The following is a 25,502-nucleotide window of genomic DNA, read 5'->3' on the forward strand; positions in this document are numbered from 1 at the left end:
TTGCATGCAGAAGGTCCCAGATTCAATCCCCAGCATCTCTGGGTAAGCTGGAAAAACTGCCCCAAACCCTGGGGAGCTGCTGCCAATCAGCGCTTACTGGGCTTGGTGGACCAATGGTCTGTCTCAGTGCCAGGCAGGTTTCCATGATATGCTAGACTTGTTTATACATTCAGTCGCTTCTGACTCTTCGTGACTTCATGGACCAGTGCACGCCAGAGCTTCCTGTCGGTCGTCGCCACCCCCAGCTCCCCCAAGGGTGAGCCCGTCACCTCCGGAATATCATCCATCTTGCCCTTGGTCGGCCCCTCTTCCTTTTGCCTTCCACTTTCCCTAGCATCAGCATCTTCTCCAGGGTATCTTGTCATCTCATTATGTGGCCAAAGTACTTCAGTTTTGCCTTTAATATCCTTCCCTCAAGTGAGCAGTCTGGCTTTATTTCCTGGAGCATGGACTGGTTTGATCTTCTTGCAGTCCAAGGCACTCTCAGAATTTTCCTCCAGCACCACAGTTCAAAAGCATCTATCTTCCTTCACTCAGCCTTCCTTATGGTCCCGCTCTTGCAGCCATAGGTTACTACGGGGAATACCATTGCTTTAACTATGCGGACCTTTGTTGTCAGTGTGATGTCTCTGCTCTTCACTATTTTATCAAGATTCGTCATTACTCTCCTCCCAAGAAGTAAACGTCTTCTGATTTCCTGGCTGCAGTCAGCATCTGCAGTAATCTTTGCGCCTAGAAAGACAAAGTGTCACTGCCTCCACGTTTTCTCCCTCTATTTGCCAGTGATCAATCAAGCTGGTTGCCATAATCTTGGTTTTTTTGAGGTTTAACTGCAACCCAGCTTTTTCACTTTCTTCTTTCACCTTCGTCATGAGGTTCCTCAGCTCCTCCTCGCTTTCAGCCATCGAAGTGGTATCATCTGCATATCTGAGATTCTTAATGTTTCTTCCAGCGATTTTACTCCAGCCTTGGATTCATCAAGCCCAGCACGTCGCATGATGTGTTCTGCGCTAGATACGCTAGACTAAAAACCGTTTTTGGAGGAGGAAATTGCTAGAATGCCTTCCCCTTAAGAGCTTTGTTTGGCCCTCTCCCTCCTGGCCTTCCAAAGCTGTGCCAGTTGCTGCATTTTCTTCTGTTAGCTTTCTTGGTTTATTGTGGAACTGTACACAAATGGCCTCTTGAATTTCTCCACCCTGTTTGTGGGCATAGAAACCGGAGTGACAATTTCACCAGCTTTCTGTAGGGGGATGAGAAATTCCCCAACGGTTTCTCAGGGGTTGGGCTCATGATTAACAGTGGCAATATAGTGCAGCTTTCTTTTCTCCCAAGTGGCCTGTCCACCATTTTGCATCCTTCACAATGCCCAGAACCAGTATTGTTCTGGATCATTGTGTGAATGTGGAGGCTGCTACAAAAAATAATCGTGGAGAATATTCAGAGAAAATATTGCAGAATCACCTACTTTTTCTAGAGGAGGAAAAAAAAAACCCTCAATGTTCTCAGGCAAATGGCCTCTGAGACATTTAAGCTCAGCTCTGGTTTTCTCTCTGCTGTTTATGACCGTTTTATTATATTCATTGTTTCATGCATATTTTGACCCATATTACCTTGCTGCTGTAGATTTTTTTTAAAAGCAGGACACAGTATGTACATCTGTTTAGCAGTGGAGTGTTGGGTGCAGAAAGCAGATGGGGAGGAAGAAAGGGGCAGAAGCAGATGGGGAGGAAGAAAGGGGCAGAAGCAGATGGGGTTGTTGCTTCAGGAAGGCCCTTTCAACTACATGTACTTTATAGTACTTTTGGTTTTACTGAGGCAGCCGCCTATACAGCAGGGGTGGGCAACTTGCGGACCTCCATGTGTTTTGGCCTACAACTCCCCTCCCCACTGGCTAGGGCTGATGGGCCAAAACATCTGGGAGGGCACTCCTGCCAAGAACACAACTGCCAATGGAGTAAATCCAATTTACTGCAGTCTTAAAGGAGACCCTCAATTGCTACAACTTAAGGATCCGACTTTTAATGGAAGAAACCCACTCTTTGGCTCTTATTTCTCTTGGTTTGTTATCAGTAGTAAACAATCGGGTATAGATCCTACTCATTTTGATTTCCAGTTCATTCTGTCCTAAAGTGTTGGGGCAAATAGCGCTACACTAAACACACATGACAATAGCCTGTTCAAATGGAACAGATAAAATATCAAGGCAAAGGCAGCTGGAGCTGCCGAGACATGGAAGTGCTACAAGGCCCACATATCTGCAAAGCCCAATGCATCTTCCCTCAACTCTACTTTCCCAAAGCTCCTACAACTAGCTGAACCTATGCAAGCCTCTCCTGTCAGCCATGATGCCTATGCTTAGAAACAGTGTACCACAGGTTATCTCTTGACTACCAGATGCCAGGGCCAAACAAACTCTAATTGTTCTGGAGCCTCTACATCTTGCTTCTCTAGCGCTCAAGTGGGCACAGAGTAGATCTTGAGGGGTTTTGGAATTCAAAGCCCAGCATTCCTGACCATTGGCCATGTTGACAGGGGCTTCTGGTGGTTCAGGTCCAAAACTTCTGGAGATCTACCTTCTGCCTACCCCTGCTTTAGCACATAGAAGGCCACAATCTGCTAGAAAGAGAAACTCCCATTGGACCATTTCCCTTGTACTAACCTCTCTTGCTGACAGCCAGCTCTAGGTATGGGGTGGTTGTTGTTAACCAAAGCTCTTGGGTGGTTCCTCTGATAGAAACACTAGGCCCAGTTAGCCAGAGCAGCATTGTGGTTTGCCTGCAATACCTGCTTGGCTGGGAGACTTGCAGGGAAGAGCTACTGTTCTCCTCTCTCCACAGAGGTCTTTCTCTCCTCCTCCCTCCTCTCTCCCTCCCCTTTTCTCCAACAGGGCTGCCTTTCTCCCTCCTGTGTTCTGCCCTTGTGTGGTGTCCTTCCTTTTAACTCTTTTGCCCAGCCAACCCTGCAGCTGTCTCCTGTCTTCTTGGAGGCCAGGGAGTTCTAGCCGTTTGTCACAATGTGTAATAAATATTTTAGAATAGAATTTTAAAACGTTCCCTTAATGGGATCTTTTTGTTTTAAAAAAAGAAGTGAATGGGCATTCATTTCATTGCTGGGCTATAGGTCAAAAGCTGCTTCTGGAACTGAACTACAAAAACCCTAGAAAGCCAGCAATGAAAAAGGATCACTGATGTAATGTGATCCCAGAAAGTTGCCTTCACCAGCACACGGGTCACTGGATTTTCATCCATCCCATTTCTATACTGCCAAATAGCCAAAAGCTCTCTGGGCAGTTCACAAAAATTAAAAACCTAAAATACAGCATGATAAAACAAATTTTAAACCTTTTACAAAAATTAAAAACATCAATACCAGGACCCAATGAAACAACTAACATTAATAAGCCCCATCATTGTTCTATTCTGCTTCCCAGATCAAAAATTCTATAGGAACTCTTACATTCCCTCTGACAGCTGACATGCTGAGGTTTTTGGTGATGGAAACACTTAGGAACTTAGGGGAGGGGGGGGAGATACAGGAAATATAAATAATCCACAACAGAACCTTTATTAGTTTATATTCATTTGTGAAGAAAATAGAAATGTGATTTTTTCTGTGCCTTACTACCTCATTGTCCAGTGGTTGGCTATCTTCTATTATTTTAAAAGAGGAAATAATAACTCCCCAATTGAATCATTTGGGTTTTTTTTCCTTTTTATTCCACAAATGGTATCATGGTCTCTGGGTACATGAAAAAGTCCTCATACATTCATGATTTGTTTTTCTTTTTTACTATTCAAAATTGTTAATTTATTGGTTGTCTCAAGATACATTCAGATAAAAAGATAAAGATACACACTTGCAATTAAGTGCACACATACAAAAGGCAAGTAGAGCCAATGACAATGTGCTAAAATGTTGGTAGAGTAAATAGAAATCTGGTAACACATGCAAAGGCTGGTGGCTGCGCTCGCCTTCCCTCTTGCTTACCTCAAACATTCTTACAGTTTATAGTGGTATTCGCTACTTCATTTGAAGACACCTGGCTCATTACCCCCCCACACAGTTTCACTAATACAAATAATTATCAGTGCTAATGATTTTAGTAACAGTCTGGCAGAATGGCAACGCACAGCAATTACATGTAGTGCAGTACTGGCATCAAAATAAATAAACCAGCTTTGATTTTAAATGAGCCCAGAACAACAGCCACTCACACAACCCGTGCACGCCAACTGGTTCAAAATGAAAAACTCAAAACTAATCTTGACCTGGGGGGCACGACCCACCAGGAAATTCTCTTGCATACACCCTACTGAAATCAATGGAAGCTGTGCAAGAGCATTTAGGCACAGCTCCCATTCACTTCAATGGGGCTTGGCAGAAGGACTTCCTAGCGCATTGTGCTCTTCCTCTTATTTGTTCTCAAGTCCTTTCAGATGTTGTTTCAAGTTTCTATACATTGGGCTGCTTTGGATGCAATGCTAAACTATGACTTAGCATTACATGAATGAGCCTTGGGCTCATGAACTCCCACTTCACCTCTCCTCCTCTGACACAGCTGCAAGATCAGAAGCATCCACTTCTGCTTTTAAACTAACCACAGTTCCTTGTTATGTCCAAATTTGTGGGAACTTTAGTTAAACAATGACTATAACAAGCCAGGATTATAAACCACAGTTTAAACCATGGTTTGTTCAAACAAGCCGGGATCAAATACATAACACTAAATCATAATTTAGCATTATGTCCAAAAAAGGCCATTGTCTTTGAGGGAAGATAAGTCCAAATAGTGAAGATTTCCAAAAAGTATTAGGGTAGATGAAGTAAAACCCATTTGCTAGTAACTTCTTGGCAGTTGTATCATTTGGGTCTGATGAAAACACATAGGTATGACAAATATAACATAAAGTAGCAATAGTGTAACCTTGTTTACAAAACAATCCCCTGGAGCCTTTCTAATACCTCAAAATCTAGAGAGACGTAGTGGAAAGTAGCTGGAAATGTCACTCTCACTTCTAGCACCCTTGCTAAATCTGTTTTTCCCTTCCAAGTATTCTCTAAGTACGTGTCTTTTGGCAACACTGTTCTGCATTTGGATTTTTTAAAACATACTTATAATCAGCTCTTGCAGTGACTTTGGCTCCCAAGGTAGAGGTGTGTGTGTGTTTTTAACATCATGAAAACAGGAAATAATTCTAAGGATTCTGTTTTGTTTTTTGCGAGGCATGTTTTTTCAGTGTCTGCAACAAAACACTATTAAATAATTTCTCTTTCCACACTTCAGTGCAGCATTGAAAATAAAACTAAACACAGAGCATGAACGTGCTAGAAACAGTAGCAGCAGCAGAGGCAGGTTCTCTTTCTAGGCACCTAGCAGGCTTAGCAGTCATTCCCAACACATATTATTTCAAGTTTATTGTGTAAGAAAAAAAAATCCTTTAAATCAGGCATACAAACGATGAGCTAGGATATTCCCTCTCCTTCAGAAAGGCAAAATAAAAGTGTCAAATCACTAAGCTACTGTTTTGAGGAACACTTCATGAACATCGAAGACTCCTTGTGTTTAGGGGAGTTACTGTGTGTGCTGATATTCCACAATTCTGATAGCATGAGCAGTAACCCTTGCCAGATGAGGCTATTTCTAATGTCAAGCTAGGCTAATTAGAGAATTCATATTTTTTTTCTGTCCAAGAATTGCTTTTTTTTTTTTCAGTGCAAAGAAAAACAAAACACCCTTTCAAAAGGTTAGCATGTTAAATTGTCAAAACAGTGTCATGATTCACTTATAATACATCTGGTACATATTTACATCCTGTACAAAGTTTACACTCTTTTTTCCCATTAGGCACAAAGTTGATTTGTCAAACTCAACAGCAAATGGAAGAAAAATATTTTTTTTAAAAAATGTCTGAAGGAGGATTGTTGGTATCTCTTTAGAAGACCGGCCATCTATCAAGTCATTCATTGTAAACTTGTCTGCTTGGGAAGCTTAGCTCCCATTAGGATGCCAGGTGTTAAAGTTGACGGCCCTTTCATCTGCATGCTGGAACCCACCATAGTCGGGAAGCTTCGATTCCTTCTAATGCCACTGTTCAACTGAACGCCCCCAATACCACTTGTTACAGAAGGACAACCCAAGGGCAGGCCTTCTGGTACCAGGCCTCCTGGAACAAAGGCTTTCACTGGCCTTTGTGCCCCACAAAGAAGAGGTCCCCGTTCATCAGTTAATGGAGGAGCTTCTGCTTGTCCCGAGCTAACTACTTTGGCAATTCCAAACCTTTTTACTTTGTCCACTAGGTTAAGGTTAGAGATGGACACATCAGTCTGACTCTCAGTATTCCTGATGCTCTTTTTGTCTCTCACCTCCTTCAGAATGGAACTGGCCGGCTTGGAAGCCAGGAAGTTGTCATAAGGAGGACTCGTGCATTTGAATTCAAAAGACGGTGGGGAAGAAGAGGGTGTCTGCATAGGTGAGTTGGGAGGAGTGGAAGGAATGACAGCCATTTTGGGAGAGTATGTGCTCAGGAGGGTGCCCCTGCCAGCTCGGTCCCAGCTGTGTGGGTTGTACACTGCTGCTGATATCCCCTGTTCCTTGAGTAGCCACACAAGCCCCAAGGATGTGCTCATAGTAGTCGTGGACTCCCGAAGGTTAGTGAAGGATTCTACCAGACTCAGACGCCGAGGAGTGCAAGGGGTAGCCACTGGGGTGCCTTTCAAACTGCCAACGCTGCTACAAGCTGGAGTAGGTGCTGCGTTAAGGCTGGGGGTGGAAAAAGCAGAAAGTTGAAAGTTAATGCCTCCACTGCAAATCCCAGTGTTCAAATTAATTAAGGATGTTTGAGAGACTTGCAGATTTGCTTCCCCTTTAAAAAGCCACATATAACATCCTTCACACCCATCTGTAGCTCTTTGATTATACAAAGGTCATCTTTAAAAGACTATGTTTGTCCAGGAGGACTGGATTAATGATTTCTCAGAAGACATTCTCAGGCATACACTGAATGCATTTCTCACTTCTATTGGACCATGTTCCTGTGAACTCACTTTGGCCAATAAGAAAAGGTGGGATAAGCACTTTGCCAATTATGGCAAATAGTTAACAGCCTAATAATATCACCACAGCTGTTTATAAAGAAACTAATAGGGCATAAGGAAGGTGTAATTCAATGGTCATGCTTTCTATTTCATTACTAGCTGCAATAAAATCAATACTTGCCCTGAAGCAGGGGTGGGCAACTTGTGGCCCTCCAATTTTTTTTGGCCTATAACTCCCATCAGCCCTAGCCAGCATAGCCAATGATGTGGGATCATGGGAGTTGTAGGCCAAAACATCTGGAGTGCCACAAGTTGCCCACCCATGTCCTAAAGTGCTGTTTACTTAAGAAAGTAAGAAGCATGAGCAGAAGTTCTCCAGTGCAAGCTCCCCACATCTACACATGACTCTAAAAGCACCATTATCTTTTGAGCACACGAATGAATGCTATTAATGTGGGAAGTACAGAAGACCAGAGTTGTGTTAAAATCAAACCTACATTTCCGCTCAATTTAAGAATCTAACGGCAATCATGATGAATCAGACCAAGGGTCCATCTAGTCCAGCATTCTGTTCAATGGCCAACCAGCTGCCTGTGGCAAGCTCACAAGTAGGATCTGAGTTCAATAGCACCCTCTTGGTCATATTCCCCAGCAACTGGTATACAGAGGCAGTATACAGCCATCATGACTAGTTGCCATTGACAGCATTGACTCCCAGAATTCCTAACTATTGGCCATATTGGCTGGGGCTGATGTGAGTTGTAGTCCACATCAGATTGTGGAAGGCTGATGTAGGTGGTAACGTTAAATTACAATTGCAGAAAAGAAAAGAACAATGGCCATGATTACATAGAAAAGTTAACTTAACCCCCAGTTGCATTCAGAAGCCCTGCTCTCTATGTAAAATGGGGCAGCAACATCTGTGAATTTCTATCATGTCACTTTCTTTCATCAACTAATTTCCCATTAACAAACAATAACAAGAAAACCCCACAATCAATTCAACTATGTGTGTAGAAACTAGAAGGTCACAAAGAAGAGAAACGGGTTCTCAAGATGCAAAAATAAATTTATTGTAGGAAGCCCAACACGTTTCGGCCTTTTTTCTTATTTTTAGGCCTTCTTCAGGGGGTAAAGAAAATGTCTGCAGAATTTTTTAAGCAAAAGATTGTCTCCTGTGTCAATCTACTGGCAACTGTGTCAATTTACTTGGGCTTCCTACAATACATTCTTATGCACTGGGCTTCCTACAATAAATTTATTTTTGCATCCTGAGAACCCATTTCTCTTCTTTGTGATCTACTTTGGATGCTCACCTCTTTCTGTTTTTTTAGAAACGAGAAGGGTCAGAGACTGATATTTCGATTACTGACACCTACCCACCCCAAAGAGGGCTGATTATTATTAGTCGGAGTTGCAAGCTCTCAGTTTCTCACACCATGCAATTATTTTATCAATTTCTGATTAGTTGGGGGAATGACGACTCTCCAAAAAGTCAACTATATAATAGATATTAGCTTTCAGATTACGGTTCTAATTTGCCATGCTTAGTGGCATTAATCTCAAATCACAGAAAAGTGGTGATTCTCCTTACCTCCCACCCTCTCCAAGCAAATTCCAAACAACAGATCAGAAAACAGTAGTCAGAAATCAATCCCATTAAATAATGCAAAACATACAAGACACACTCTAAAATACATGCAGGTTTATCTAAATGCTTGGTCAGTTCTACTAGTTACATTAACTACAGAACTTGTTTTTCTTTTCCCAGATTGCTGATTCTTCCTTTACAAGTGCAGCTTTAATGAGATTTCTACTGTCGATAACGTCCTGATTACAGTGGTGGTAAGACTAACGTAGTAATTTCTGTCTGGTAGGAGCATGAATTATGAGGCTCTCCAAAGCCTTGATGTTCAGAAACGCAACAAATACTTCTTCAGCATGGATACTTACTGCAAAACAAAATAAAACCCCTCACTAAAATCAATAGCATCATTCCAAACGACTTTAATGAGTTCCAGATTGGAGCCGCGCTAATTTTTTAAGAACTTTACACTCTGTTTCTACTATGTTTATGGGTGAGAATTCACTCTGTGAGGTAAAAGAGGTGACTAGTGTAAGCAGCTTCAAGGGACTGGTTCACATGGGCAGTTTCCCCTGCACAGGGACATGAACATCTAAGGCAACACTACTGTGAACCAGGCTGTACACAGATCTAGCTGGTAGTAATTGTCGCCATCATCCCACCAGTTGTTACAGCCACAGCAATCACAGAATTCACCTTGTTGATATCCATGAGTAGTGGCCTGTGCTAACATTTCCCCACGTGACTGTTGGCCAGAAGGGAGGCAGTTGCTCAGATGTAAAAGAAGCTTTATGGGAAAATATTGCCATTTTTTGGAAGGCTATACAGTTGTTCACCAGCAGATAAAGGTGTTTTTATTTAGGCAGGCATTTGGGCTGATTTGTGACTGAAGGGGTTTTAAATTGGGTGGTGCTTTTCATTTCTTTGTGTTTTTAATCTATTTGTTTTTATATTATGTTTCAATTAAGGTTCTGTTTTTAATCTGAATTTTATCATTAGCCATCTTGAGGGGCATTCTTTTGGGCAGAGAGGTGGGATATAAATAAAACAAACAAATAAATAATATGCAGGCTCAGGCTAACAGAGTCATGTAAAAAAACAAAAACAAACCCAACCAACTGTGTTGCTGCACACATTATCCTTGAACAAGGATACTGTGCACGGGCCTAGAAGAAGCTACAAGTGTAGCGCTAGCATTTATGCAAGCGACAACACCGTGCATTAGCAGCCATAGGAGACCGTGATTGAAATTTTGGGGTGGTTCAGGGACACTGCGAAAATGCAGCTTAAGAACAGACTCCCAACATTATATTTTATATGCTAAACATGTCTCATGAAGGATTCCAGGTTGCAATGACATGTCCTGAGAAGTCTTCACAATGAGGTGACATGCTGACTGGGATGTGTGATCAGTTCACAAACGTGGTTCCACACGCGTATCACTGAAAAGGCTGGCTTTTGTTGACCAAAATGCGTGTGCTTGTGCATTTTTAAATGGCCACGTACAGCTGTCCAAAGAAAAAAACAAAAAGCAGAGTACGCAGAATTTGAAAAATAAACAAGTCTTGAGTAATCACAACTTCCTGTTCCCTGCTGCACTGCAAATGTTTCCATACACCCTCTTGTAGTGTATAGTTGTAAATCCAGTTGTCGGTGCAGCCAACTACCTTGATGAGGGTACTATAAGGAACACTTATGTGAGTACTGCTGATTTGATGGGGGGGGGGGGGCAACAGGAATAGTGGCTCAGGTCATCACTGTGTCATGCACACCCAAGGAGAAAGGTAGTGAAAAAGGAGTGGAACGCACAGAATTTTCCCTTTGGGAAACATAAATGTGTAGTGGTTCCACATGCGTATCCACCGAAATACCCAGCTAACAGTGCTACGAGCCATTACAAACTGCTGCCAGTTTTTGTGACATGTGAAGTCAATACACATGAAACAAGAAATATGTGTGTGTGTGTGTGTGCACACACATGTGCATTAGGGCTGCATGCCTGTTTGAATTTCCTGTAGAAGTATTAGAAAGTCATCTGACTATCATCTTCCCCAGGCATAGTGATTTTGTATGTCAGAACATTAGTCCCTGCTGTATCTTGCACAGATATCTTAGCATCTTAGTATCTTGTGTAGATATCTGTACCTGCTGGCCTTGTGCACAAAGCAGTCCTTTGTGCACAAGGCCAGTGCAAAATAATCTGCTAGCAAGCTCTAGTAGAAGCAAAGAGCTTGTCCCCTCTCTGCAGTGAATGCATTCTAAGGTGGAACGCATGGGGAGAGGAGCTATTAAAATGCCCACCCAGTCCAGGTTTCAAAGGTCCTGGAGTTGGGCTGGCAGGTAGGGTGTGCAACTACCCACATAAAACACCAGAACAGCAGCAGTCATTGCTAAGGAACTCTTTGTCTTCATGATAGCCACTGTGTAGTTTCACATTTAGAAGAGAGTTGGCAGGCTCTCTCGCCTAGAGGAGGGGGCCATGGGACCGAAGTGAGTGGCTATACAAGGAGCCTTGAGATACCCACACTGTTGTGTTTTGAAATCTGGGACTTGAAATACCTTGTCAAGTTATGAGCTTTTGCTGCTGTGTAAGATTTCAAAATCCAGTTGACTGTGTTACAGCCAAAGTTTCAAGCAGGCATGCAGAACTAGTTTAAGATGGGGGGAGAGGAGGCTCTGCGTACCAGGTGCCTCCACAGGCTGGGTGACATCAGTGACTGTGGCCATGCCCACTGATATCACCACCCCACCTGTTTTTTCTTTTTCTGTGCTGATAGAGAAAAAGGAGAAAGGGGCTCAGCAGGCACTGGGAGGAACAGCTTTCCTCAGTGCTGGCTGAACTGAGTTCCTCCTTTGTGTACACCTTGCCCTCCTCATTGGGGGCAGTGAAAGGCACATGAAGGAAGCCTTGGCCAGTGCTGGGAAGAGTGGCCGCCCCTCCCAACACTGGGAAAATCCCCTGAACCCCACATCCCCACTGTTATTTCCAACCTGAGATAACAGTGGGGATTCCTGCAAGTGGGGATTTGGGCTGCAGGGGACTTGGAGGCCAAGCCTCACCCACAGAGACTCCACGGGCCGGAGGCTCTCCATCCCTGTGTGGTGAATGCAAGCAGTCAGTGAGGAGATGCATAGTACCAGAAATAGTTTTCCTTTTGTCCTAGTATCTGAATATAATTTTTTAAAAGGTGTCATAGTTTGAGGTCTACCTCCATCTAGCATCTAAAGGGCTATATGTACAGAGCAACTGACTAACCAGCACCTCTATGTGGTTTTCTGTATGTGAACACTCATGTTCCTGTGATGGTGGTGGCTCAGTAAACTGGTGCCACTACAATGGAAACGTGGTGTTAATATAAAGGCAAGGAATAGTGAAACACTGGTTCACACAAACATCAACTTTTATCTCTTAGCATAAGAGATGCTGTGCGTTTGAACTGGGGCCTATGTTATTACATGTCACAGATCTTCTCTAACCTTTATCAACAGTGTCCTGTAATCAAAGTCTTCAAGACCTGTCTGAGTAGTAGATTACGGTACCCATATATTGCCATTAAGAAGTTTCCCATGCAAAGGGGAAACTTTTCTCAGACTCATAAACGTTCAGTTTCTGGAGCATTCATAATCTACATGCACAAGAGATCTAGAAATGTTTAGTTTTAGTTATGGCATGCACATAGACTTTATATGTCTTGCACTTCCATCTCAGTTACTGTGCTCCTTGACAGAAATCACTAATTTAGATTGTGAGCTCCTTGGGGCCGGGACTTGTAAGCTCCTTGAGGCTGGGTCTGTGTTTTTTGCATATGGTCCTCTTTAAAGTGTCAAGTACATCCACGTTGCTGAATAAACGACAGGAGACTGATTTTGGACTCCTGTGACAAGCTGACTCACAAAGCACTTAGTGGGGCAGACGCCAAATGTTATCTTAGTTGGTAACAGGCCCTTTACTAACAAGCAGGGCCTTGCTGGGGAGAAGAGGACAGGGTATGCAAAATATGTCCTGAAAACAAAACAAAAAATGAAGAGCTCTCCCCCTTTGAAGCCCTGTGCCTCAAAATTAGTGTTCGTTAGTTTCTAGTGAGTGAGCATTTCACTATATGGAATTTAGAATTTTGGTTAGAAGATCACCTCATGTTAGAATGCTAGATTAGAATGGAAAGGAGGGAGGGATGGGGTTGATAAGAAGTCTTTGAGTTAGCTGGTGCCACAAACACTAGCATTCCTTCTATAGGATGCTGCTAGCATAGAGGTTGCTGGCAGTGCTGCTCACCCCCTGTCACGCTGGTCATATTGTGTGCCCTACATCTCCTCTCAGCATAAGGTGACATAAAGCAGTTTCATCGTCTTCCTCACATGACCTGTGAAGAAGCATCATTCATAGTTTAAGGACCTCCTCCTCTCCAACCCTCGCACTGATAATGCTTTTATCAGCCTTTCCCAATCTGGTGTCATCCAGATGTGTTGCATCACAGCTCCCAACATACCCCAGAAAGCCATCCTGGCTGCGGGATGCTGGGAGTTGTAGTCCAACACATCTGGAGGGAATCAGGTTGGGGAAAGCTGACTTTGGTTCTGATTCAACAATGAATGCAGAAGTAGCAAACCACGGGATCATTAGTTAAAGCTAAGCACAGTTATCCAGGGCATAGGAATGAGCTTACTTTCGTAACAGCTGCATCTTACGGGGAGATTTAACACCACATTAAGTATGTTTACATTTTAGGCCATAGGAATTCTGACCACGTCAACAGTGATGCTGGAAAAGGAAACTGTGGCTGGACCTTTCTCTTATTTTGCTTGTTTTCCCAGGACTTCATGCAGTGGAGTCACTGGCAATTTTTCTGCATGAGGCTGGAGAGTGAAAAGTATGAGGGAGGAGCAGAAAGGTGGAGAACCAAATACAACGTCTATGAAGGAAATTACATTAAATCCTCCAGGTAGCAAGGGTAGGTCTTTGTTAAGGCTAAGAAGGCATTCACAAGACCACATCCTTTTAATCCAGAACAAATGGGACTTGCAATAAAAGCCTGGAATGTGGAGTGCTGCTTTTCAGTGTTCCAGCCAGTCAGCAATGCCTTCTTCAGGATACTCCATTTCATTTCTCCCCCAATACTCCCCCCCCCCCGACTACGCCAAAAGATACTCAGCATTCTGTAGCTACTGATCATGCTCAGTTCTCATGGAACTATGCTGTGTATTTTTTTTTTTTTTTTGCCACCTTAGGTTTTTTCCTCTCCTCCTAAAGATTTGTTCAACTTATTTAAATCTTGGGTTTCCGCCAAGCATGCCAATACCTTTCTCTTGTTTTTCAGTAGCTCAATTTTGGCTACAAAGCCATCATATCTCAGTACCTGAGTTTTCTATTCATATACTACCAAACTGAATTCCAACATTGTTGTTCAGTTGTTCAGTCATGTCCGACTCTTCGTGACCCCATGGACCATAGCACGCCAGGCTTTCCTGTCCTCCGCTCTCTCCTGGAGTGTGCTCAGGTTCATATTCATTGCATCAGTGATGCTATCTAGCCATCTCATCCTCTGTCGTCCCCTTCTCCTTTTGCCTTCAGTCTTTCCTAGCATCAGGGTCTTTTCCAGGGAGTTTTCTCTTCGTATTAGGTGGCCAAAATATTTGAGCTTCAGCTTCAGTATCTGTCCTTCCAATGAGCACTCAGGGTTGATTTCCTTTAGGATTGACTGAACTGACCTCCTTGCAGTCCAGGGGACTCGTAAAAGTCTTCTCCAGCACCACAGTTCGAAAGCATCAATTCTTCGGCGCTCAGCCTTCCTTATAGTCTGGCTCTCACAGCCATACATTACTACTGGGAAAACCATAGCTTTGATTATGCGGACCTTTGTTGGCAAGGTGATGTCTCTGTTTCTTACTATGCTGTCTAGGTTTGCCATAGCTTTCCTCCCAAGGAGCAAGCGTCTTTTAATTTCATGGCTACAGTCACCGTCTGCAGTGATCTTGGAGCCCAAGAAAATAAAATCTGTCACTGCTTCCATTTCTTCCCCTTCTATATGCCAGGAAGTGATGGGGACAGATGCCATGATCTGAGTTTTTTTAATGTTGAGTTTCAAACCAGCTTTTGCACTATCCACTTTCACCCTCAACAAGAGGCTCTTTAGATCCTCTTCGCTTTCTGCCATTAGGGTGGTATCGTCTGCATATCTGAGGTTGTTGATAATTCTCCCGGCAATCTTAATTCCGACCTGTGATTCATCCAACCCGGCGTTTCTCATGATGTATTCTGCATATAAGTTAAATAAGCAGGGCGACAATATGCAGCCTTGTCGTACTCCTTTCCCAATTTTGAGCCAATCGGTTGTTCCATGTCTGGTTCTTACTGTTGCTTCTTGGCCCTTGTACAGGTTTCTTAGGAGACAGGTAAGGTGGTCTGGTACTCCCATCTCTTTCAGAATTTGCCACAGTTTGTTGTGATCCAAACAATCAAAGGCTTTAGCGTAGTCAATGAAGCAGAAATAGACATTTTTCTGGAATACTCTTGCTTTCTCCATGATCCAGCGAAAGTTGGCGATTTGATCTCTAGTTCCTCTGCCTCTTCGAAACTCAGCTTGTACTTCTGGTAGTTCTCGGTTCACATACTGCTGAAGCCTAGCTTGTAGGATTTTGAGCATAACCTTGCTGGCATGTGAAATGAGCGCAATTGTACAGTAGTTTGAACCAATTCCAACATACCTTGAGACAATTTTTACGCTCAATGAATATGAATTAGTTAACTTTTAACATATTTTGGGCATTCTTATGATCTTGTTAGCAGGGCCATTAAGACATAGAAAACACTCCTTTTAGGCTTAATTCATACAAATTCTTCTAGATTTAATTTTCCTCACAGAAAATTAATTTCATTTTCCTCATTTTTTCCCCCTCACTCGTAACTCTTTCTGCCTTACTCTGATCAGTGAACCAAAGTGCTGTTCAACTGTTACAAAGCAACTGATCCCTACTGTTATGTGGCCAACTGTTTGCTGTTATTGTAAAAGTTCTTGGAATCATAAACTCCATGTCAAACAGTCACACCCGTCTATTTTAGGGAGCCTGAGGGGCTTTTATTGTTCATTTACATTTAAGAGACAGCTACAGCACTTCTCATTTCTTTTTTTGCCTTTGACACCTTGCTAATTTTTATTCTTAGGAATTCCTCTCCCCCCTCCACCCCGCAGTCTTTGAAGATACTTGCATTACTTCAGCAACACACTAACACAACGGTGGCGAATATCTTTCAGCCTAAATTCAGTTTCAGAGAAGCTCTCAGGGACTACATTCCAGTGGTGGGCGGGGTCATGGGGAAAAGGGGCGGGGCTCAAACTACCAAAAATGCCAGCATATTTCAGCTGAAAGCTCTTGCTGCTAGTAACTAAGCCTTGGGAGAGGCATTTCAAGGCATTCCCTTTAGAATGGAAAAAAAAAACACTGTGCAAAGCCAGGAAACCACTACACAATCTGCAAATGGCTGGCAGTCAGGGGGAGGGGGAGGGGGAGGGGGAGGGGGCGGGGCCAGGGCCATCTGGATAACACTGCACTGCATTGGTTCCGCTCCTTCTTGGATGGCCGATTCCAGAAGGTGGTGCTGGGGGATTACTGCTCTGTGCCATGGCAATTGTGCTGTGGGGTCCCACAGGGCTCTATTTTATCCCCCATGCTGTTCAACATCTACATGAAACCGCTGGGGGTGGTTATCCGGAGGTGTGGGCTGAGGTGCCATCAATATGCGGATGACACCCAGCTCTACCTCTCCTTCTCATCAAACCCAAGTGAGGCAGTGGCTGTTCTGAATCAGGGCCTGGGCACGGGAATGGACTGGATGAGGGCCAATAAACTGAAACTCTATCCAGACAAGATGGAGGTACTGTTAGTGGGTGGTTTGTCTGCCCAGCTAGGTGATATTCAACCTGTTATAGAAGGGGCTGCACTTCCCCTAAAGGATCACGTTTGTAGTTGGGGGTGCTCTTGGATCCAGAACTGTCACCTGAGGCACAAGTGAACTCAGGGGCAAGGAGCACTTTTTATCAGCTTAGGCTGGTATACCAACTATGCTCTTATCTGGACAGAGATAGCCTAACTACATTTATCCATGCTCTGATAACTTCTTGCCTGGATTATTGCAATGCGTTATACGTGGGGCTGCCTTTGAAAATGGTCCGGAAACTTCAGCTGGTCCAAAATAGGACAGCAAGATTATTAACAGGGACTGGCCAACGAGAGCACATTATGCCAGTACTTTTCCAGCTGTACTGGCTGCCGGTCTATTTCTGGGCCCGATTCAAAGTGCTGGTATTAACATTCAAAGCCCTTAACGGCTTGAGGCCAGGTTATCTGAAGGACCGCCTCCTCCCATATGTGCCTGCCCGGACCCTAAGATCATCCTCAGTGGTCCTTCTCCGTGAGCCCCTGCCAAAGGAAGTGAAGCGGGTGGCTACCAGGAAGACAGCCTTTTCTGCTGTGGCACCCCAGCTGTGGAATGAGCTCCCTAGAGAGGGTCGCCTGGCACCCATGTTCTATTCCTTCCGGCACGAGGTGAAGACCTTTTTATTCTCCCAGGCATTTTAGCTTCCTAGTCTTTTAGCTTTGGTGTTTTAAATCTGTATTTTAAATCCCTGCATTGCTGCTAGGTTTTATTCTGGTTGTACTGTTATATTGTGGTTTTAACGCTTTTATATTTTATATTGTTTTATCCTGTGCTTTTTGGTTTAAATTTTTTTGAACTGCCCAGAGAGCTTCGGCTATTGGGTGGAATAGAAATGAAATATAATAATCATAACAACAACAACAACAAATAAAGATAACACTGGAGGGCCAGATTTGGCCCATAGGCCCGAGGTTCCCCAGAACTGCACTAACATATAGCAACTGAGAAGTAATATCAAGTGTTGTTTTTTTCCTGGGGAAGACTTTTGACCATTGTATTTTTATTCATATATATGTCCATTGGCCTCTGAGTCATGAAGTAACATTAATCCCTTGAATGTCCTCATTCCATGCACATGGAAACAACTAACTGAAGTTGCAGTTACATGGAAACACCTTTTAAAATTGCCAGTAGCATAGAATTTGTGGTAAGAGAGTGAATTTCTAATCTTGGACCAGTACTAGCTACAGGTTACATAAAATAGATTTATATTCTAGATTTCTCAGGTGGTTTTGGAGAAATAAGCACTACATATACATAAGGTAAGGTAGTGAAGTGTCCTGATCTTGTGGGGAGAGTTTAGAGGGTTCAGAAGCTTGAGGTCATATACTTCAAGGTTCTGTACCCTCTAAACTCCCCACTAGATCTCCTCATTGATAAAGTACAATTGCTAAAATCTCCTCGCCCTCTTGGCTACTTTTAGGCTTTCCTGCTCCAGGGAGAGACAAAAGCTCTCCGGAACCCCTTACCTTGGAGTGACTCGTGTCAGCTCATCGGAAGGGTGTAGAATGCGGCAGGTGGTGAAGGTGAAGGTGGAGTTGGTTTGTGACATGCACTTCCCGGGATGATGTACTATGTTAAAAAAAACAGAACATTCTTTGCATTTATATATTAAAAAAGAAAATTTCAGTGTACTCAAACAGATGGAAAAGCAATGCAATACTTCACATGGGATCTGTGTAAGGAAGGCAAAATGCACCACATTTCTGAATTGCTTTACCTTCTACCTCTTCAGCACTCCAATGTTTACAAGGAGAGTCTGGCTATTGGTCATCACTGGTAAAATCTCTTCAGTTCTACTAGACTTATCATTAGGGCTCTAGGCAGACACTGATGCCTTCAGGATTGGCAAGTCCAATCCTGCTAACAACTAGTATAAGTGGCATACAGTGCTTAAAGTCCAATGGAGGCTTTAAGAGACGAAGTCTCAGGATCTTGAAAAAATATATGTAGTTGTATTCCAGGAAATAGCCCTATACATTTCAGCCTTGAGTATGGGCCTTCTTCAGGGGTCAGATTTCACATATATATAAATCCCTGTAGAGATCGCTGAAAAGGTCTCCAAGATTAATCCTACGACTGGTCTTTTCATTCCACTGGATCATTTTGTTCTCCACTTCTGTTTTACCCATACAGTGCTTAAGGGCCAGTTGATATTTATTTATTTATTTATTGCATTTATATCCCACCTTTTTTCCTCTTGCAAGAAGATACACAGTTACTGGAATGCTGTGCTTGCTGCTCACCCACAATAGTTTTCCATTCCACTCTGGGAGGATAACAGAACACCAAAATATTGTGGGAGGGGGCACATAAGTGGATCCACGGCAGCATTGCCCCGGTAAACACATAGTTAACTCTTCCCAACTGATTTTGCTGCTCTAACTTAACCAGAGAGACGTGAAATAGAGCCATGCATCAAGTGGTAAACACGCCACTTCCGTAATGTTAAGTACTGGCCCTAATATCCTTTTCTACATTAGCACTTTCTGATGCTGGTGGTAAGACTGGCAGAAAATTTAAATAGTAAGTCCACTTTATGGACAAGGCTAAACAGTATCTGAAAAGAAATCTGCAACATCCAGAATGTTCATACATTTCAGCTTCCTCCATTACAGTTCCAGGAAAAAGTATCCCATCACCTTTTGTTTCAATAATGGATCCTAGTGGTGAGGCAGACATAAATTTTAGGATTTATGCGTTATAGCACACAAGTGTGTGTGTCCATATCTATCGATATATTTTTTGTATCCAAAGATACCAGCATTATCATTTTGGATCCACTATTGTCCATCTGTGACATTTCCTTGCCTTTTCGCCTCCCCGCATCACTTACAGAACACCTGCAGCTGCACCAGATAGCCATTATGTCAAACATATTCATAAAAAATATTCTAACATGGCAAGCAAAAGGGGAAAAGTAATGCCGCCTTCTGCAATACTGCTACAAGACACTTAGTTGTCAGCACCACAGATCTTAGAATCTGTTATGGTTTACTTCATGAGTCCTTAATTTGTATTTATAAATTGCTATAGAGTGCATCTGCAGAATGCAAACGGGAACTGGTCATAAAGTATGTCATGGTACTCAGGAGTCTCTGAAACCCCACCTTACATTTTAAGGTAATATGTGTTCCCGCTTAAAGTATGAAAACATGCACTTGTACTTTGTCAAGCCTGGAAAGAAGTCAGATACAGAAAAAAAGTATTGTGTAGTCCTCTACTACCAGATCCAGAATTCCACGAACAGAGTTCTACTCATGGGATACGTCTTGGCTTTCCCTTCCCCTTGTAAATCTGCTGCAGGAGGTTGAGAGATGCTCCAAAACAGCATAAGAAATGGTACAGGAGTCTGCTAGGGGAACCTGAGAAAGTTTCTCCCCCTCACCTGACCCCCACATCTGTTTGCAGAAGCCTCCAGTAGAGCCAAGCCTTTCCATGAATGGAAGGAGCCCTCTTTTCCACAGAAGGGCACTTTGGGATCCAATCCATTGTTACTATACAACAGTCTTGTGAATCATGTTACTTTCCTTGCACACAAATCTTATATTTAAGTCTTTAGAGGGCTCTTCACCTGGAGCAGCTTTTCCCAACAGGGTGTCGTCCGGATGTTTGGGACCAACTCCCATCACCTCCAGCTAGCATGGCCAATGGTCAGGAATGTTAGGAGTTGTAGTCTTAAAACGTTTGGAGGTGAGCACCAGGTCAGGGAATGGTGACCTGGAGAATCAATGTGAAGTAGCAGTCTATATGGTCTCCCTATATGATACTCCTCTTACCAGCTTAGGCTAGTACACCAGAAGTGAGCCTACCTGTACAGAGATAGCCTGGCCTCAGTTATCCCTGTAGTGGTAATCTCTACATTAGACCACAATAATGCATTATTCATGGGGTTACGTTTGAAGATAATTTAGAAAACTGCAATTAGTTCAAAATACAGCTGTGACTGGCTGCTATGATCACATTATGCCTGTGCTTTGCCACTGCACTGGCTCCTGGTTCATTTCCAGGATCAAGTCAAAGTACTGATTTTGACCTTTAAAGCCTGTCCTGGCTTGGGACCAGGATACTCGAAGCAACACTTGTTCCCACCCATACGCCAAGTTCTTCAAAAAGGAGGCTTTTCTTTGTATGCCCTATCATCTGAGATGTGGTAGGTAGCTACCAAGGAAAGGGCCTTCTCTGTGGTAGCACCTTAATTGTGGAATGTGCTCCCCATGGAAGCTTGCTTGGCACCTGCTTTGATGTAATTTCAGCACCAGGAGAAAAAACCTCCTTTATTTTTCCAGGTTTTTAAATCTGACATATTTTAGCTCAGCCCATTACTTTGACGCTGCTTTGAATATATTTTATTGCTGCTGACCAATTTATACTGCTTGTTTAAACTGCGTTGTTTTAATTTGTGTTTACTCTAATTTTAACTACTGGGAACATGTTGAAGGGTGGGTGTAAACCCGTGTAAACACACACACACACATCGTGCAGTTTGGAGGACAACTGCATAGCTGTGTGCGTTTACAGAGCTGCACAGCCCACAGAAGAAGTGGAGTGAATGCAAGTAAACTTGAGGACAGAGGTTTTGGGACTATGGAAGCCAAGATATATATAAAATATGAATAGGAATGGAAAACAGGGAAGGAGAATTAAGGCAAGTGGAAGTTTATATGTAAAGATGAGCAGGCACAAAGATAGTCAAGAGATGCCTCTGTCAGTGTCTTGTGACCATGGGATTGTCATGAGGAAGCAAATACATGAGGGCACCACAACATGTTAATCAATGGCTGGGTTCATACAACACTACAAGCCAGAGTACGGGTTGAGTACAGGTTTAGTGTGGATTGCTGTTGAACTGTGTGTTGTTGAATTGTGGGTTGCTGTGTTGTGTGAACTGGGTCAGTACCACCTTCCCCACATCCGTGTCACATATTGCTATAATTATGCTAATCCTCTCCCTTCTGACATGTGACATACTTTATGGATAGCCCCTTTGTTGCCAAGCAGTTCAGAAATTCAAGACATTCAAAGGCCATGCATGCAAAATGCTCATTGAGGTATGACCCAGAGTTAAGTACTCTGCAGCAAAGATATCATGATTGCATAGGTGCTCCTACTTAATAACCAAGCCTTAATCAGTTAGTGTTGTTAAAACATGCAAAAGAAACATGCCAGTGAGGTTCCCTGTGACATGTTTTCCTCCTCCTCCTCCTCCCAACATTGAACACATCCCCAAAGTATGGACCCTACTTTAGTATAATTGGACATGTGCAACAGTTTGACCCATAGTTGTGGACAGATACATCACATCCACATGCCACTCCAAACTTCCAGAGAGGCTGTGAAATGCATGCTATGGCTACATTATGATTTGAGGCAAAAAAAAAAAGTAACTAGACAACTCGTGTGTAGCCATGCAGGCCTCAGAGAGTAACCGCATGTATGAAGGTGGGACAACTTGACAAGTAAAGGTGTCTATGCAGGTGAAAAGTGACTCAAAATAAAGTTAATTTTTCCCCCATCCTAAATTGATGGCTCAGTGCTATGTATTCTACTAATGGTTAACACACCAGTATCAGCACAATGTTTCTAAAAAGTTTCTACATCACCTCAACAACTGATGATGCTGATGCTTCAGGGATTAGTGTAAGGAAGGTAAAGTAGTTAATATATGGGGGTGGCAGTGGGGAGGTCCTAGCAATCATGATTCTCCGCATATCAGAGAGTGTAAGCAGAAGATTAAAATGCTGGAGAAAATCTCAAATAACCAATATGAAGGAAAGATTATATGGAGAATAATATCTGACATAAAATCTAGAAAGGACAGAACAGCTCAGTGCTAGATGACAAATAAAAACAGACCAAAACAGTTAAAGGTTTAAATAGTGACCATTCAGACTATGGAATATAGGAATAGTTGTTATTCCCCATCCCTCCCCATGTCTGCAATACCCACTTTATAAGTACACAAATTTTGTTTCCCCGTAGAATTGTACTAGAAGGAATCCCGCTGCACTATGCAAAGTAAAAACAACATTATTAATGAATATGCAAGATAGGAAAAGGCTGCTAAAAGTAGCAATTGAGCCCAGTAGGAGGAGAATCAAGGAGAAATCAATTTCAAGAGCTCAAAAGGATTGATCCTGCAGTGGTACCACTAAGGGAAACCTGGACAAACAGCATCCTCCAGCGGTCAACAGCGTAGCTTTTCACATGGCTGTAGCATTCTCTGCCCTTTGAACACAATAGGAAAGAGTGAGTGCCCTGTAAATGATCAGTATTTCTAACAATTTTAAAAAAGAAGGTTTCATTTCTATGCTATCTCCACAAAAACATCAACAACTTATTGGGCCAAATCCACAGCTGCTATAAAAACAGGTAAGGTTGAAATGAGAATGAGGTTCCTGCCATTGCGGTTTAAAAGACAACTAACAGCTAAATGTACATCCAAAGAAAGGTTGTTCTCTTCTCCAGCCACCAGAGATAATCTCTCAATTACTGTCTATAACAGACAATCACAATGCTGTCACATAACAGACAAAGGGATCCCTAATTTCATTCACCTTCACGCATCATGAAATTGGCCAAAATAACTATTTACTCATTCCACGACTGCGCTCTCACAATGTTCTTGATTCGGTTGTATAAAATGTATAAATGTTAACTGGTCCCCCAGAACACCTTCTGCCGTCACCTTTTCCAGAAGCACAGCCTCTAGCCGCCCACCCTTAACAAGAATCAGCTAGGTAAGTTTGGTCTTGAAAACAAGTATTTCATTACAGCAGTTAAGAGTACGTGCTTTGGTAGCCAGCAGAGGGCGCATTTTCCAGTTGAGTCCTCAACCTGGCAAAGAAGCTCAAATTAGGGATGTTGGAGGAATCCACCCCGGGTGGTAGGGGGGAATTGGCTGAGCTTTCAGTAGCTTGGCCCCCTGGATTTCGGCTCACTTACCAGTCAGGCCAGCTTGCGGCTATTCCAGGGTTTTTTTCTCATCAATAGAGTTGTGCAAATTACAGCTGGAATGTGCACAATTTACACAAATTGCACCAGCAATTTGCACAACTTTCTATCGATGAGGGGGGAAAATGCAAAAAATTCTCAAATTTTGGGAAAAGCTTGTGGTTTGGCTCAGGAACGCAAGCCAAGCAGGCAGTGAGGATCTGTTGGGCCCAAAAAGGGCTGGATTTACATCCCTAGCTCAAATACATTGATCAGCACAAAGCCATCAAACAGATCTTAAAATTGAGTAAAAGTACTTGGGGGGTAGGCAATCTGGTGCCCTCCAGATGTTTTAGACTACAGCCCCTATCATCCCTGGCCACCATGCCAGCTGGGGCTGATGGGAGTTGAAGCCCAACACATCTGGAGGGCACCAGGATGGGGAAGGCTGTGTGTGTGTGCATGTGCGCACAGGAGGGAGGGCAGTAGTAAGAATCCAGGCAGGCCTCTACCGATCTGCTTGCTAGGGAGGAGTGCCCCAACTCTTTGATGAGTTCCTGCCCTGGGCAGAATGCCCAGAAGCACACACAACAGGTGTTCTCCATGAATTCCAAAGAACTCAAAAGGGAGTCCCTTGTCTCATGCTAAGCTTTGGCACAGGTACGAGCTTCTGCCTGCTCCAAAGGTCAGCACAACTTGAGACTCCCCCACCCCCTCAGGCTGTCCTCAGGCACACATACAGCATGGGTGGGCAGACTTATGCTCGTGGCATCTAAGTTGCTTTTTGCTAGAACCCAAGGATCCAGCAACCAGAAGGCAGGTGCAAAATAGTGGAATGGGTGGCCATACACCAAGAACTGAGGAACAGGGTGCCCCAGGAATCTGTGATCCGCATCGGAACCAAGGTCTCAAGTTATTTCACATAAAAATCTACTCCTGGTTTCCCCCCAGGCATTCTTTTTCAGCAAGCTTGTTTAGGAGGGAAAAGCTTTTTTAGTTCTTGCTATTGTGAAGATGATTAGGGGTCAGAAATGCTTGCTGATCTACTGCAAATCCTGATCTGCCTTCTGCCCGCCTCTGATGTAGAGGATTTGGGGGAGGATCTCTCATGTGCTGGGTTTTGCAGAATGCAGAAGAAGTGCAAAGGACCCATGCTTCAAAGCCCTGCTTGACACAACTTTCAGCTTCTCGAGCCAGAAGTGGCAGGAGATTTGCGGGAGCAGTTTGAGGGTTTCCCATGCTCAACATGTTGAGCTGTGGACCAGGCAGAAACAGCACTGAACCTCTCATGCGTCTCCACCTGCTTTATAGCTTAGCAGAACACAGACAGAACATCCCACCCTCCCTCAAGCAATCTGCACGTGCCACAGGACTCAAGAGAAGGAACGGTCATTGGCAACTATACAGACAATGGCTTGGCTATGGAGCCAAGACAAAAAATTTTGGACTCCGAATTCATTCATTACACACACACACACCTACCTTGTGGCCTGTGAGTTCCCAGATTTGCAGAGTGATGGAATGCAGTGCCCTCGCAACATTGAGAAATGGCTGGGCAAGTGTACCTGCAAGCCCGCCAGGATCCCAACCATCCTGGCAGCATCGTATCTCTGTCACAGGGTATTAGATTAGCACACACAGGGGTTGCTGAAAAGGCATGGAGGATTTCAGATTCTAAAATGTGTGCACAGTAGCCCATATGAGGAAGCTAAAAAGCAGTATCCACAAACATACTTTGACTGATATGAATACTTTCTGGTATATCTTTTATCTTTATCCATTCTGTGCAAATAACACTCCACGATGCTGATAACAGCAGGATGATCTTCAATCCTTTGAACTGTTCACACACATATTAGCATTTTGTGATTTCATTCTGCAGTATGATGAGCGTTATTCCAATTGTGAATCAATTATGCATAAGTTCTAAATCTGAAGAGCTTGTGTTGACATTCTGTTTGCTATATTTTCTAAAATTGAGGGAGTAACTTGAATAATGTGCTTTCATTTGAATTT

At 43.2% G+C, this 25,502-nt stretch overlaps 1 protein-coding gene across 7 annotated transcripts in view; it reads right to left on the minus strand.

The window, feature by feature from the left end:
• Positions 1 to 3,687: 3,687 nt before the first annotated feature.
• Positions 3,688 to 25,502, minus strand: part of TRAK1 (trafficking kinesin protein 1) — a 153,170-nt gene continuing 131,355 nt past the window's right edge. For 6 of the 7 annotated variants that reach the window (XM_084858051.1, XM_084858053.1, XM_084858054.1 and 3 more), the window contains 2 exons: positions 18,023 to 18,125; positions 3,694 to 6,760 (listed from right to left, as the gene is read on the minus strand). In XM_084858051.1, coding sequence (XP_084714177.1) covers positions 5,962 to 6,760; positions 18,023 to 18,125 — 902 coding nt within the window. In that variant the 3' untranslated portion in view covers positions 3,694 to 5,961. Of the gene's footprint in view, positions 6,761 to 18,022; positions 18,126 to 25,502 lie in introns of all 7 variants that reach the window. The other variant, XM_084858050.1, reaches the window with a different exon arrangement.

Source organism: Heloderma suspectum, chromosome 5 (genome assembly GCF_057233095.1).
Source record: "Heloderma suspectum isolate Gila_16-S chromosome 5, 16-S_ref, whole genome shotgun sequence".
NCBI classification, from domain to species: domain Eukaryota; kingdom Metazoa; phylum Chordata; class Lepidosauria; order Squamata; family Helodermatidae; genus Heloderma; species Heloderma suspectum.